At 34.1% G+C, this 17,419-nt stretch overlaps 1 protein-coding gene across 2 annotated transcripts in view; it reads right to left on the bottom strand.

The window, feature by feature from the left end:
* The window catches only part of LOC118281590 (probable serine/threonine-protein kinase DDB_G0267686), a 196,100-nt gene that overhangs the window by 37,510 nt on the left and 141,171 nt on the right, over positions 1-17,419 (bottom strand). For both annotated transcript variants that reach the window (XM_050701490.1, XM_050701489.1), the window contains exon 4: positions 1,941-2,038. In XM_050701490.1, coding sequence (XP_050557447.1) covers positions 1,941-2,038 — 98 coding nt within the window. The remainder of the gene's footprint in view (positions 1-1,940; positions 2,039-17,419) is intronic.

The raw sequence follows: 17,419 nt of genomic DNA, 5'->3' as shown, positions 1-17,419 counted from the left end.
TAAAAGCCGGTAATGCAATAAAATGTAAATATTTACGGTTCGAATTCGCTAATGATTAATGGTTTAATTGGATTATTAGATTTAGATTGAGAAGCAATTACACATAATATATATATATATATATTTTTTTTTTTTTTGAAAATTAGTAACAGTGGTGGGCATTTGATTCAAGTTTAATTAAATACATACATTAACTTTCTATATAAAAAAATAACATAGCCTAGCTGAGTTTTCACAGTTTCCACCAGTGCTAAGCTGTGTGTACTAATGAATGTGATAGGTGGTTTTTTTAAGGGGGACTTCTCCCGCCCTGGGCGAGGCGAACAGTGTCAGATTCTTACTGACTAAAATCCACCCCTTCCTACTCCTGCTTGTCGACCCGGAGCCCCGGTAAACCCGCTAGGTAGTCCACAGATCTGGATTGGAAAAGCAACCTAAAAAGCTAAAACAATATAATACTATTATTTAAAATCAGCGATTGGGTCCTTAAAATGTTGTTTTACAGAGAAAGTAAGTTAAAAATGTTAAAAAAGAAAGAACCAGCTATCTTATTAATTTGTAATCAATTTCATTCCGTCCCGTTTCCCGGGCTATTGTTCTGATTTTATTTTTTACTTTTAATACAAATATTTGGCTATCACGGCTAGTGGCCGATGATTATCACCGTGATATGTAGAGCGGCTGTTTGTGATAGTCATCTTGGTCAGTTAGGGCTGGTATATATGTCGTTCTTTTTTTTTTTTGTGAACTGTATATTGTTAAATCTTTTGTTTTGTGTTACTTAAGCTGTTAATGTAAGAGAACACAATACCTCTATTATTTTTTAGTTACTTATGATATGATACGCGGATTTGTATCTACCACGAAATATTTTTGCCTGTATTTTATTTAACAAAAATTAAATTAAAGTTTTCGTGATTGTTTTTTGTTGAGGATGTTAAAGATATTTATATTGAAGAAAACTTAGACAGTATAATTAAACAAAGTTTTTATAGTCAGATACGGAGATACTATATAGTAATTTAACCACTATTTAAAACAAAGACTAATAAACCTGAAAGAGTAACATCGACAGCCCTTAGATACGGAGACCTACTAAGTACCATACTACTAAAAAAACTGCAAATCATTCCACTTTCGATCAAAAATTAATATCAGAGAATTTTCTTTTCCCAACGTTCAAAGTTTCCAATAAAATATTTAAATTAACTCACGACAATGGTAAAAATTTTACCAAAATGATCATTGTCGTAAGTGAAATTGATGAAATATTTTTGAGTTAAATTTTGTGATTTTTTATGGAATAAAATAAGCGATCAGCGCCGCCTGTGGAGACCCGCAACACCAGAGGAGGCACAGGTTCATTGCCGACCTTTCAAAAAGGATTACGCTTTTTCTTGAAGGTTTCTAGATTGTAACAAGAAACCAGTGGATATTTATTACCGTTTACTTTATAATTTGGCCTCGGTAATAAAGTCATAAATTAAAGCATCGTGGGCCTAAGTCATAAATAAGTATAAAACTTTTACGATGACGTATGTGGGTGAGCGACACGCGTTTGGCGTGCCATATTGGGAGTGTTGTGTAAAGAATAAAACATATGTTATAATTATAGTATTTTGACAGATGTTATACCTACTTTTGCACTAATTAGGAAATTATTTTAATAAATGATTTTAAGGCTGTTGAGAGTCGGCTGCGTGACGATCGACGTGCCATTTGTCTCGCCTGACATACTGCACATAACTTTGAGCCACTGTTGTAGCTTGAAACTAGTCGAGTTAACCCGTTTTACAGTTTTCGAGAAAGTTGTAAAATTTTCTTAAATTACTTAATAGTTTATGCCATGATAGTTATACATATTATTTGTTGTATTATGAACTCTGACATTCCGATTTCCGAAATAGAGTTTATTTTTAGGGAGATAGAAGGTATCTTACCTGGGACGTCAAGTCCATGATGCAGTCACACAGAGCTTCGGGCAGTGGAGTGAACTGGCCTTGGTACGCAGGCGTTACTATGCAGTCCTCGATGTCTCCTGTAACAATAGAGATAAGGGTTAGTTTCGTTTGACAAAAATATTAGTCTAATGATTGATAGAAATTCGTCCACCTTAATTTTTTTGCAAAGTTTGCATGTTTTGGAAAGTTTAGTATTTAACCCTTAAAGTCAAAGTCAAAGTCAAAATCATTTATTTCAAATAGACCAGGAAGGCACTTTTGAACGTCAAAGCAAATTCGACATAGTATAATATTGTAATTCGACATAGTATAATATTGGTTTGATATTGAGAACATCAATTAAATTGTTAGCGTTTTTAGGATAAAAACGAGGAAAAGAAACTAGGCTATCGATTTGGACAGAATATTTTTACAACTTTAACGCATCCATGCGATAAAGCCATTTTTATAATCAATCCAAATATCATAAAATACACGAAGTATTACGTCATACAATTAATAAAGGTTCGTATAACAAATCTGCTATAGGCACCACTTTATTCCCCACTCATTACCCTTTACCCCAATACCAGTATTACTAACAGTATACATTGCCACGGTCAATTAAAGTGAGGGGTACAAGTACTCGCGTATAAATCCCGTCGACACTGCTAGGGATGTCCCTTGGCCAGGGCCGGAATACCCACTCAGCAAAAGAAGGGCCTGCTTAAAATGGGGCTCAGCTGAACCTAACGCATGTCCGTTTTGAGTGCTTTTTTATTAAATCCAGCGTCAAGACTGTGACTGAGAGAGACTGTATTAAAAGCACCGATTATCCCTGTAATTATGTATCGACACTTGGTATAAGATCAAGATGTACATATCAATCTATATTTTGGAACAAAAACCTAGCCTTTTCTGACCCAGAAGCAATTCAATAGTGCCTATACAAGGATTGATTGAATGAAATGCTTTGATTTTGACTTTGATACCTCAATAGAATTTTCTACCGGCCCCGCGCTTAATGAATCCGTCTCTGCCCCGATCATTGTTGGATCCCGGCCAAATAGCTAGAGTTGTGATCATACCGGGATAAAGGATGTTTGCTATTTGAGCCTGTGTATTCGATCGTTGTAGCCAGTTTATGGATTTGTGTCCTGTGATTGGTTGTTGGGGAATGTAAAGTAGTGTGTGTGTGCTATGTTCCATTTTTGAGTTGAATGTTACAGTCTGTTTATATTTTTTCAAAGAATTATTTGTTCGTCTATATTAAATTGAAAGATTTTGCATTTAGTATTGTGGTTGGGATAGAAAAGTTGTGTTATTGATTTTCAGAAATCGTAATTCCTAAAGTTACGTGGTCGCAAACACGAATTTGGTGAGAGCTTAATTTGTGTTCGAACTTAATAATATATTTATATAAGTCTGTTTGCTCCATCTTCACTTTGCCTTTCTGACAGAAAGCAGGTTGGTGGCCAAACGCAGGCTTATCAACGTTAAAAAAATCTCCGTCTATGAGTGACCAGCAACCGAATATAGACACATTGTGACATCTAACAATTTCTTTAAGTCTCATATACACTAAACAAAAAAAAAAAAAAAAAAAATCACTAAAACATGTATCTATCTACTATCTATCCCTACTACAACGGCGCCCAGAGTTCAACACTAGTAAAAACGTCCGCAGTATACGCCGCACGGTTCCCTTTGCCACCGGCGATGATATTTTTACGCCACTATTGATTAAAACTAGGGCCAAACTGCATTTCCGTGTGACATCAACATGTAAACATTATGTTATGTTTAACATAACATCTTAGATGTCAGAGAGGTCATAATATTTATTTGTTTTTATTTTTGGATTGTTTAAATTGGCTTTCTGAAATGAAGTAGCCATAACATGACATAAAATGAGATCATGTTGGAATTCATAAATTATGAGATACATTTTTTCGATTATGTCGAAACTATGGCATTTAAGTTGAGTTAAAAAGTAAAATAATAATAAAAGAACTTTATAAGGTAGGTACATTCTGCAATTGTGTTAACTAAAAATATTTAAGTACTTAAATTAAATTTCACACCAAACATTTTTTCATTTTAATTTTTCTTTAAGCTCAGCTTTTGTTGATCCAAAATATTAAAATAAAATACGAAATTAAAAAATCTGCAAACATTACTAGTAGAACAAACGTTTAACTTTAAAATTCACACCTAAAAATAACACAATTACAACAAAGTAAACTAAACCCTATACAACATAAAAAATAGGTATAATTTTACAGCGCTTTAGAATTGAAAGCGCTTTATTCAGTGGATTGTAGCGCTTATCTTTCAGCTCACAGGCTGCGCTCAGTCGTGAGCCAGTTCAAACAATACCGCATGGGACTACGCTAGCATAGTATACGAGATATTATTGTTGCTGTAGTTTATTTTTAGATCTCATTTTATATTTATTTTTAAACATAATCGACACTTTTATGATATAGACCGAACAGCAGATAAATCTAAACTTTTTAAACTGGGAACCTGCCTGTCAAGCGCGGAGATTATAAAAACCCAGTTTTGTAGAGCTGACCCATTGTCCAGCAGTGGACAAACACGGGCTGCTGAATATAATATCGAACTACTAGAGAACTAGTCGAGTTCCTCGTCAAATATGTAATTACGTGAGAAAGTCGAAAACATAATAATTCAAATTGTACTGACTAAATCTAATGTCCAGTATTCAAAAATAGGTTAAATTAACCTTTGAACTAAATTTTATTGTTGTACTGAGTAAACAAAAATTAATCACTCAATAATATTATAAGCTCATCCAATAAGTCAGTCACGCAAAATCCGCTCTTAAGTACAGCCTATTAATTACCATGTTTGACCACTTCAACCCCTATATAATTACCATCGCTCACAAGGGCGATTACCCCATAACAGCTGTATTTGGCAGATAACGCGTAGATTTACCAATATAATGACGTTATTCGGATCACAATGGCGTGAAATGACAGTTTATAACAAAATGGGGTCGGCAGAGAGCCTGCTATGCACGTAAAACGTTTAAACTTTTAACATTTTGAAGTTCAACGCGCATCGGAATTTAGGTCGGAAGCTGGAACCGATGTTACGAAGAACTTGAATTATTTTGGGAAAAATTTGAATATTGGGTTTTTTGTATACCATAGTCAAAATGGGTAAGCACATAATTATATGCGGTACTATGTAAAATGAGAAGGAATTTATGAACACGCTATTTACTTCATCTACATAAAATTTTAAATATTTATATCACAGATTATTGCCTGCCAAAATGCCTGAAAACTGACAGTGGATGGAGTTCAATAGATACTTATTGGCTATTTACTCTTTGGTAACTAAGCTTCATTATGATTTGTACAGCCTAATTTTATCAAAATTGATACAACTATTTCGGAGATACAAATTCATAACATTGTAAGACAAGGCGTATAAAGATGAGATCAACACTTAAAAGGTAAAAGGGACTTAGTATTTCTGAAACGAATTGTTTATTGTTTACACTTTTACATAATAGCACTTCAAAAGTCTTTCTTTTAGAAACCAACCAACGAATGTATGTACAAGTGTGTATGTAATTAACAATACAAATATTAATTTTCCTAATTGTTTGTGTATTGTAAGTGGTTAATGTATTGTTTACTAAACACAGGTGGAAGGGAAATGGGTAATGTGTTGGTTAATGTACAGTAATGTGTTTTGTTTGTTGTGTTTGATACTGGCTTGAGTAGTGGTAATTCTTATGTTTTACAGTTGTAGCAGTTTTGGATTAGGGATAAAATATGTTTTAACTTAGAACATGATTTATGTGTCATTTTTCATATTAGATTAAGTGCATAGGTACGGAAAAAACGTTAAATAATGCTTTGCTAAAGTTGGTAATTGATAGCAAAACCTTTTTGATTAACTACAATACTTTTTGATCTGACGACTTTGGCCAACTCTTGAGTAAGTATCAGATAAAAATCCGGACTAAAAGAAACATCAATTAATTTTAGCGTGAACTTATATGAACTAGACCTATGTCACATCACATCTTTCATCAAGAGCCAAAGATTTACGTTAATAGACCTCGAAGCGGTCAATGGTATAAAATATTCTATCAAGCTCAGAACAGGGTGACCTTCTCTTGTGGGAACGCACGACACATTTCTTTACAATCCCCCATCCCTCGTTATTTCTTCCCACTAGGGTTGCCGGCCATCTGGTCGGGATTTCCTGGATCGTCCCGGAATATTGTGTGCTGTCCAGTAATTTTACTTGGCTGTCCCGGAATGAAAAAATACTAGATTTTTTCACAAATATAGGATACTATGGCTGCAAAAGTCCAACCAAACGTTGTAAGGTGCTCGCAAGTCGTACTGCGTGTGTTCCCACTTTTACAGTTTGGTCTCGGATGGGACACCAAAACTCAGATTCGATTCGTGGCCCTAGAAATGTCCAAGAAATGATCAGTGACTCGATCTGGCAACCCTACTTCCGACACACGGCCAGTTACGCTCTCGCCGTCAGTTTGCACATAACACGTAAAACAAAAGACTTAAGAGCACTAGGGTAACCTAAATTCCCTTCACGAGGACAGGGACGTCCATGGAATTATGTCAAGTGGTCGCACCTTGTTGTAATGTTGCGTTATGGAGTTCGAGTTTACCAGAAAGCTTGACTGATACACATAAACAGCCACTGCTGATCAAACCATCTTTTCACACGGAGAAGGTTTGAGCATTAATCACCACACTTGCTCAATACGGGCTGGCGATTTTAAACTTATAATTAGAAATTATAAGTCCAGATCTCATCACGATGTTTTTCTTCACAGTTTGTCAGTGGTGTCTAAATAATAACTAGGAAAAAGTCACATTAGTACTTGCCGTTAATAGGTTTCGAAACTACATCCGGGCCTCCACGAAGCTAGACTGCCTGATCTCTATCAGATGTGAAGTCCCTTAATCGGTTTTGCAGCACTCACAGAAAGAATAAGGATAGTGACAAATGCGCTCTACGCTACCGGCAGCAAAATAGTGATATTTAACTAAATTTCCTTCTAAAATTTTCAAGTCTACCTCATTACCAGTATAAGTAACTATTCCAAACCCACAAAAGCATTCACATGTTTGCAAATTAACACGTTGTACTTACAATTTGTGAATGCAATGTTAAAGATGGTCATAAGTAGGTGTTTGTGTCGAATACCATTACTAACGTCTTGTACGTGGGTATGTGGGTTCGGGCCAAGGTTGAGAAGTGCATTACAATGGAATCGACTTTGCATATGACATTTTTTTATGTTATGGTGAGGAGTACCTAATAGTGAGTGTTTAATTTTTTTTTTAACTTAGTCATTAGTCAATATGCTAGAAGCTTCTGATGCTGCAGAGGGGCTTTAGAATTACAAAGGTTGTGTTTTAAGAAGTTACAATTATGATGAGGTCGTCTTTAGTGCAAGCCCACTTTACTGATATACCCAACAAACAGCAAAAAGCGGACTGCTTAGCGGGTTTACCGGTGCTCCGGCTCGAAAAACAGGAGTAGGAACGGGGTGGTTTTTAGTCAGTAAGAGACTGATACTCCCTCTCGCCTCGCCCAAGGCGGGAGAAGTCATTGGTCATTTACCCTTAAAAAATGGTAGTAAAATTATTATGTCTGGATAATCAGGTTTTTTATTAGGCGATGGTAATTTTTTTGTATGTCAGATGACACAGAAATCAAGTGGGTTGTTAAACCAAAATGTTGTAACATAAAAAGTATTGGTAAATACTGAGAGAACTGCATTTCAAAATGTATTGAATTGCTCAATATAAAGTAATGCATTGTCTCGGATTCGATTTGTTGGTTGTTTCTATTGTTTATAGTGAACTAGGGACATAGATATTATTGTGAAAAATATAGAAATAAAACGAGAATGTTGTAAATTAAATAATACCTATTCTTGATAATATTGCGTTAACAAATTGGAATACTTAATTCAGAATAAATAAGCCCAAAAAGTATAAGCAAATTATAGAACTTGAATTGTAATGAAGATTTTTTGTAATTACTGGTCCGTATCTTAAATTCCCTTCCTGCATAATTGATTCCAATACAATGAAAATACATTTACCCTTTTTGGCTGAACGAGCCGAACACAATAAGGATTATTATTGACCAGAGGTAATTTCAAATAAATTGGAAATTTTATTTTGATTCGTAAATGTATTTGAATTAAGGTCCAATTTACATACATAGCGACTTCACTTTATAAGGGTTAATAGATCACTATTTAATATTTAATTTAAAATGTAAACGAACTAGAAACTGGCCAGTGTGTCATGCAATTTTAAATAAACCCGTTATTCCAAAAGAGGTTTTGCGTGGTCCTTTACTAATTGAAACTTCACTTAAACTTGTCAATGATAATAAGCATTTATTATACTACGGAACTCGAATAAGTTGTTCGCATTTAACCCTTTTTAAACCACGTGGGTAGTCCTCGATGGATCGTAAATACCATACTTTATAGCCGGCCTCGATGCAAAAAGTATAAAAAAGTTTTTGCGCCTTTTTCTTCGGCCGCCAGTGGAATGTTTATGCCAGTTTTTTTTATTATCTGTATTACGATTGGTTGCGCATAATTACAGATATGGTGTCAGCTTTAGATTTATTGGTGAAGTAAAAGAAGGATTGCATTGTATTATACAATATTATTCTTGAATCGAAAAGTAGAATGATTATATTCGGTGTGAATTCACTCTAGCGGTGATGGTAATGAGAATGTACAGTTAGACACTTTAAATTACATGCAACAACAAAAGTTGTGTGCCAAATTAAAACAACATTACCTACCTACGAGACTTCAAAAGAAACCAGATGAGGTTACTTACTTCACGAGTTGAATCAATGAATGAAAATTAAATTCTCTTCACTGATGTGCTACTCAGATTGAATGGACGAGACCTTGTACTTTCATTCAACAACACACATTCACACGATGACCAAAAAACTTCACATAATACGCCATTAAGAAACCAATCAATAATAATTATTTTCGGCCTATTTCCCACTTACAAACGACTTTGCAAAATGGTGACAGTCCCATTCTTCGGCACGAATGGGCCGGCTCGACCGGAGTGATACCACGGCCTCACAGAAAACTGACGTGAAACAACGTTTGCGTTGTGTTTCGTTGTGTAAGTGAGGTTACTGTAGGCCCAAATTCCCCCCTTCCCAATCCCCAATTCCCGAACAACAACCCTTAAATTCCTAACCCCCAAAAAGCTGGCAACGCATTTGTAACGCCTTTGGTGTTTCAAGTGTCCATGGGCGGAGGCGATTGCTTACCATCAGGTGATACGTTTGCTCGTTTCATAAAAAATTCGGTAAAAATTAATTTGTTTTCGTCATGAGACGAAATAAAGAAATGCCCAAGTGCCCAGTATTGGCCAAGGTTGCCAGGTGGTTCGGTAATGAGATGTTTCATTACCGTAATATGCTTATTATTGTTTCGATGTAGGATTGAAGCTGTTGACGTATCAAGGATTGTAATGAGTAATGTAATGGCGTGTTGAACCTTTTCTTAGACACGATTGTATTATTAAATTATAATTAGATATTATTTATCACCTTATTGCGTGTCACGGTGGTCTCTGTGATTTGTTTATTTGTTCGACAATTATTTTTTATCGCAGTTGTACCAAAGCTGTTTGTTAATCAAATTCGACATACTTAGTCGGAACATAAATTGATTTTTTTACTCGTATTTAATCAACTCTAATTTGTTTGAAGTGTCCATGGGCGATTGCTTACCATCAGGTAATACGTCTGCTCGTTTACCGGCGTGTTCCATAAAATAAATAAGAATAACTCAACGACAACAGACGTCACAGCAAGGCCCAAAAGGAAATGGCGGGTCGAACTTGAGGACTATGAAAAGGATTGGCCGCAGAAAGCTCCACACAGAGAGGAGTGAAAGGAGAGTAGGGAGGCCTTTGCCGTGCAGTGGGACGATCACAGCTAAAAATAAATTAATTAATCAACTGATCCAAGTTTAAGCTAGACCCTTATTTATATATAGGTCAAATTAAGCTTTATTTTTTTTTATTACGGAATTTTACTTGTTTGTTCAGAGTACATTTTATGCTGAACACGTTGTAAGAGTTTCAGGACAAAAAATACTTGCCAATAGGTGTTATGTATATTATGTTATTATGTATGAACCAAAGCTCACGCTAAAATAAATACCATCATTTATCAATTGCACCAGATATGGCCGTCACAATATCACCCATCCGAATAGGTATCGATAAAACCGAGTCCAATTTGTTTTGCAATCGAATTCATTGATTAATTCGATATCAAATGTTGCGATGCTCCAATGATTATTCATTTTAATCGAAGAATCGATTTAAATCGATGTTTAGTTCGAAAGTGATTTAAGATTAATATTCTTTGATATGTTGGTGTGGTCTTATTTTCGTAACTGATGGTCTAATTATTTAGTTGTTAAAGTGTATTTTGCTGCGATTGATTGCGATGAAATCGATTTGTTCTTGACATATTAGAACCTATTTTAATCTAAAAGACTTGTGTGAATAAACTGCTACACTCAAAGACATTTATGATTAGTTAAACTATTCCTTAGTAACGATTTTGTTCCGAAAACAATTGCTAGGGACTGGGTTAAGTAATCATTAAATGTCTCTGAGTATGGCAGTTAGAATGTAATAGGTAAAGTAAGGTGAAATGTTCATTTCTCAGATTGTTTTAGATATATGAATGTCAAAATGATAAAATCAATCGTAATAAATAATTATTTCGTAAAACTGACATTAAACACTCATTACCGGTCGAGATCCGAGTGTAAATGGAACTTGTTTTATGGTCTGAAATAATTTAAGTGCTTTATGATCGGTACCTACTTTGTACTGAGTTATTGGAGCATTCTTTTGATATATTGATTTTGTAATCTTGAAACTATGTATGTATTCGCATTTCTCAACTAACTCAAATGAACAAGATCGTGGTGTAGAATCCTACTCATTTATATTTGTATGTTTATTATTGTGTTTGTTTGTGTTTGTTACTCCTTCACGTCAAAACGGCTGAACGAATTGAAATGAAATTTGGAACGAAGGTAGATTATGGTCTGGAATAACACATAGGCTACTTTTTATAGCACGGGAACGTGAGAAAAGCTGCTGGCAGAAACTAGTTTAATATATTATTGATTTGATCTTAAACTGGGAATTTTAACAAAACGCTGCAACGGTGTCACTCCATTGCATTTTCTAAAAAGCCTCGTAATTTTTCATGTCATATTTTCTAAAGAGTGTTCTACAAAATACACAGTACATGTAAGTATAGTACCTGGAGTACAAAGTAAATGACGTGTGATTAACACCATGGCGTTAGAATCATTACCATATTACCATAGAATTATGGTGTTATCAGTGTGGGCGTGGGACTAGAAATTATCTGAATATTTAAGTAGAACGACCATCACATCAACGTATACTTATTTGGAAAAATCTTCAATTGATTTTGGGCTTTATGTGTTAGACGTTAAAGTTGGGAGTGGATTGAATGGGTTGGATATTTTGGTGTATTTTGATCTGCTGGTGTGTTTACTGACAGTTATGATAAAGTATTTAGCGTTAATCATTAATTGAAGATATTTAGTGTGTGGTGTTGTAATGATGTAGTATTGTGTTAGGAGGTAACACCTCTTATTATGTGCTTGAGTTGCGGTTTTTAATGATGGTTAGATGTGTAGGTTGTGAGTGCTTGTAGGAAAAGGTTTAGTTGTAATTGTATCTTCGTATTATTATAAACTAGCTGATGTCTCAGCTTCGCTCGCGTAGATTATGAACTTTGTGACTAAAAAGAATTCCAAAATAATATACATCACTTTTTTGTTTAGAAGTTCAATTTATTTTGGCTCTTCTTTAAGATATCGCAAATCTGATCGATATATGTCCGTCTACGGTGCCCTCTACTGATGTATTAATCAAATCTTCAAGAAAGTTTGTAGCAGTCCACTACTGGACTATGGGCCTCTGCATAAAAGCACGCCTATAACCTACAACTTAAAACATTACTTGCAAAACCTTCACCTTACAGACACCTACTATCTCTACCTACCCCAGTTTTCCAATACAGCGGTTTCACCCCCTAAAACTTTCCCCTCCAATGTTATCTCCTTCCATTTGATTTCGTCCGTTCATGTCATTTTATACCAGAATTCTTTACGGCACCGGTATTGAATTATGAAGGGAAAAGTGAATTCCTGCATTAATTTTTGTAAAATTCATTGAAAAATCGACCTTTAGGATGTTATGGATTTTAATTTTAAAGATTTCTCTGTGGTTAATGTCATGTGTAAGATTGTATGTGTGTGTAGAAATAGAGTTATTGTATAAAACACAGGTATAAAAGCTCATTGTGTAGTTAGGTACTAATTATTGAGAAACTTCTGCTGAAATAATTATTATAATGTTTACCGCCAGAGATGTGTTATGCTACGTTGTTGTGCATGCGTTTGGCTTCCACCAATCACATTCATTGGTGCACATAATTTAGCGCTGGTGGAAATGGACTCTGGATGTTTTTTCTTTGGAAAGATGCGTGCTATGGATGGCTTCCCTATTATACATTGCATACTAGAGCTGCGCAGATGCGCATAGCTACATAGTTTAGTTGATTTTAGTAGTTTCTGAGCTTAGCTATTACATCTTCGTTCAAAAGTTCCAGTTCATTATAGAAAATTTATGCACGAATGCATTCGTCCATTATAGATAATTTATGCACTAATGAATTTTCTTCTACAATTCCAACACCAATTTTAAAAAAAAAAAACAAACACCTGAAAATGGCTTCACAACAATTTCCCAACTACAAGAAACTTTTAATGAGGTATTATCAATTTGCAGTTCGTTGGTAACTAGCGTAAAGTCGTCATTTAACTTATTAAATTACCGCGACATGCACGCCATCTAGCAAGCCGTAAAGTTTTGAACTTGGGTAATAATCTGCATTCTGATTTGCAGACGACAGTTTTGTTGGAAAGTAATTGGACTATGAAACACGCAATTGTGGGCGAGAAATTGTTGCATTGGTAAATTATGTTTATTTACTCGTATTTGTTGAATAATTTTTATATAAAGCTAACTACCTACATAAATATTATAATAAATATAATTTATTATCAAATTTAGTAGGTCTACCAATGCAACAATATCTCGACTACCTCCTTTACAACAAAACTATAAATGTAAGTAACTTTTACTCTTCATAAAGATTGAAACCTATGTTTACACCTTAAATCGACGTTCGGAGAGTTGAGTAGATGAAAGAAATAATACAAATATTAAGAAGTTAAAATTAAGCCGATTTACACTGGGTTGTGTATGATCGAAGAAATATAACAAATATTAAAAACTTAAAAGTAATCATATAAGTACCCTTAGTACGAATTTGTCTGACGTCGAACGAGTTTTACGTCACTCTGGTTGGTTGGTTAATTCGCACCAGCCAATCATGGTGCCGGACGAGCTCTCGTTAACAAACTCGTACTAAAGGTACTGCAAATGTAGTAGATTTATATTCTTTAACAAATATTGTTTAATGAACTCATTCACAATCCCCTTTACTCCACCTGTCCAACCCCTAACTACATAATCTAAAACATTCCGTGCGCCATAATTAATTACACGCGCTCCGTACTAGTCTAGACGAATAAAGCATCTTACAAACTCTACTACGAGTCGCACGCGATAGTTTGTTTATACACTACTCCTGGTTCAAGTTTGTACTGATATTACTGATATTTATTTGATAAGAAAACTATTTTTTAAAACGTTGCCCTACACTAGTATTTTCTCCTGTGTTGTTGGTGCATTTATATACATACAAGTTCATATGCACATGACACTCAAAATAACAATTTGATGATCACTTTAAACCCGTGCGGGAATTGACCCCACGCTGAATATTGCACGCACGTTGTTAGCCTAAAAATATTATAATTAATCTACTTATAGAATTTATTAAGCACTTGTTAAACTTATTTAATGTAAAACGTGTTTAAATTTTACTTAACTAAAATATTATATGGATGTAGATAGGTAGCTACTTAACTTCATATGAACCGATAGATTATGTAGTTTGCAAACCACATTTTAACCAATTACTTGCTAATCCCTTACTAAACCTTGCCTTTCAACAACTATAAAAAACCAAGTCAGCAGCTACCGCAAATTTCGCAACAGTAACCCAAGAAACCTCGAGGCAAAGGTTGCATAAATATATTTCGTTAAATCATTCAAGCTAATCTTGATTAATTGGCCAAAGGTGATAAAGGTAGCGTTACCGTAATCACCATTTATTTATAATAACAAGTCATTAGGTACAAACACATTATGTGTTTGCAAATTACATAATACTAGCTACGTTCATGCGGTTTTACCTGTAGATACGGTCCTATTCTTCTTTTTCTTAATGAAAAGCGTTGATTCACCTCTAGATTTTTGTATATACGTATTGATCACAGCGTTAACTATCTAGTCATCGCAAAAAATACTATTGAATTCGTACCAGTAGTTCCGGAGATTAGCGTGTTCCAACAACCAAACTCTTCAGCTTTATAATTATGCCAATATTAGTATATAGTATCTATATAATTACAATTACATAATATTTGCTTACTGATTTTATGACCAGGTTACAAACTATTACGGCTGATGCTAGAGTTGGTATTCCTAACAATTTAATAATTAAATTATGCAACTGTTTATTTGGTGTTTATTGACCGTTTACCAAATAAACAACGTTGAATTGTTGTTTGTGTATAACTGTATACTATTTCCTAGATATTATTTAAGTAGAAATGGTAGAAGGAATGTCTATGATTGTATTTTTTCGTTATGTATCCTCTTAACATTTTAATTTAAATGGTGGAGTGACAGATATGGTGTGCCAAATGCATGCTCTAAAATCCTAAACATAAGTAGAATAATATGATGATGAGATGTATTAGGATATAGGTAAGTTTTGTACTGAATCTTTTTCTTTTTAGTATTTAATTTCATTTAAACGTATTAAAAACTTTACAACTATAAATAAAATATAAAGTTGCTAGTCAACACATCTCTTCTATCGAGGTGAAAAACAAACACTTAAACCGCTCTTTTCCTGCTTCTACCTCCATGGTTATTGGCACAGGTTCCACTGTAAGATCACTTAGGCTCCATTCTCGTCGAAAACTTTTCAGGTTTACGAGTGAAAGAGCAGTGTCGAGGGCTTTTAAGTAGTTTAACCTTTTTAAAGTTTGTAATTTAGTGCTATTTTCAACCTTTTTGTAAAGGAATGAGTTAGTTAAGATTTTTAGGAATATTACCGGAAGTATTTAGCTTATATTATCAATTAAATTTATTATAACAATATGCTACATGCAAGCAAGCTTATTAGTCGTAATTAAACGTTATTTACGAATTTTCGCCTTGAGTTTGGAAGTAAAGTTTATGTTTTTGTGTGGTTAAATTAAATCATCTAACGACTTTTCCTATTAGGATGGGATATCCTTGTTGTATTCCCTCCTCGAAGTCCTATTCTGAAGTTCTTAACCTACTATGAAGTGTGCAGAAGTGCAATTACTAAGTTCTTATTACTATTACGCCTACCGCTAACCGTGTTGTCATCCGTGTTGACGATCGCTCAAGAGTCCTCAGCTCAATAGTTATGGGCCTACTTTCCACAATGCATCATTTGCCGAATGCATGCAACGTCAAATGATGATAGGCGGGCTACAATTGCCGCAGAGAGGTCAATTTTTATTGTTTCGAAGCAAGATGCAATCATTTGTCTTTGTAAGCAATCATTTGTCGTTTGTAGGTTGCATGCATTCGTCAAATGATGAGTCGGAGACAGCAGGCCTTAGTCATATAGGTAACTGGGTCATACTGGTCATAATAATAATATTTTATACTCTTATTTCCGAATGAAATGTCTTTAGATTTGTATGGTCACGTAATATTGAGTTTTTCTCACCGAAATGTTTTCACCCTGCGGCGCCCGTGAAATTTCATAGAATACTTACCTTTTTTAGGTTTTTCCTCATGATTCTTTTATGAACATTGATTTTATGAGTTGCTGGAACTGGCTTGTTATTATTTTTAATATGCATACCTATTTAGGGCAATTTGCATATTATTATTTATTTATCATTATATCGTTCGTATCGTATATTATCGTTCTTTAGTTGGCTATTTATAAAAAATTTTAAAGTTACGATCTCTTAACTCGTATTTTCAATAAAACACAAAGTTTAAATAGGTGTCTAAACTGGAGTAATTTTTTTAATAGCTTTTGTGTCGAGTTTCTATAAATTACTGACTAAAAATATGTAACGATTAAGTATTATTTTAGTACAGTTTGTTATTGTAACAGCAACATCTATTATTTGTTACTATCACAAGATATAAATGTAATAGTACGCACAATACCACTTCCATTATCTCGATATCTTCGTTCTCCAAACCAGTAAAGACATAACGGCCGCGTCGTTGAATATTCTTTTGTCACATTTCTCAGCAAAAAGCAGTTTGACGCGAAGGAATGTAATAATAGTTTAAGTAAAGTAAAATCAATATTCATAAACGGTATTCGATCTGGATTAGAATCGAATTACTACCGTTATTTTATTCAATGATATTTGCAGTTTAAAGTTTTAGATATTATCTATTCTTACGTCTTATGTCTTATTTACCTTGGTGTAGTTTTTTCGTGTTAAACTAAGCATTTAAAAAAGTTAGTAGCATTATTCACTCATTTTCTTTTGTTTTTGTAAACCACTTGGTGAGTAGTACAATCTGAAGTGAAAACTATTGTTTATAGGTATTACATACTTATTGTTAAGATTATTATGGCAACACATCAATTTTCATGGTTGGTAATGTTTAGAGGTTTTTGTTTTATCGTTATATGGTTGGCTCATATTTTTTCAGTAAGCGTTTCTTGTTTTTTCATGTAACGTGAGTAAAAACCAAATAATGCGTTCATGATTTAATAACACAGTTTCATTTAATAATAAAAACAGTTATAAATTGTGGTAGGTTTTTAATTGACTTGTCTGTGTTTTTTTAAACCAGACCCGATAAACTAACTAGACTAACGCACTTGAAATCACTCATCAATACCATTTTTTAAATGTAAGTATATCTAATTGTTTCTATTCAACCAAACACTATAATATTCTAATATACCCTGTAATCATAAAGTTCAATACCATCATAAATAAGTAGGTTCCCATATCTTTAATCTCCCAAACAGTATTAGTTTCGGACCAATGAACTAATTTCTATGGGAAATTGTATCATTTCACAGCCATTTTCCCAATACCCTTGGCAAAGGTGCCAAATCAGATTATATCGAATGAAGCAATAAGCAATGTTTATACGGCAGTTTCACCGTTTTGC

This window comes from Spodoptera frugiperda, chromosome 20, assembly GCF_023101765.2.
Source record: "Spodoptera frugiperda isolate SF20-4 chromosome 20, AGI-APGP_CSIRO_Sfru_2.0, whole genome shotgun sequence".
Lineage (NCBI taxonomy): Eukaryota > Metazoa > Arthropoda > Insecta > Lepidoptera > Noctuidae > Spodoptera > Spodoptera frugiperda.
This window is presented reverse-complemented; position numbering and strand designations above follow the sequence as displayed.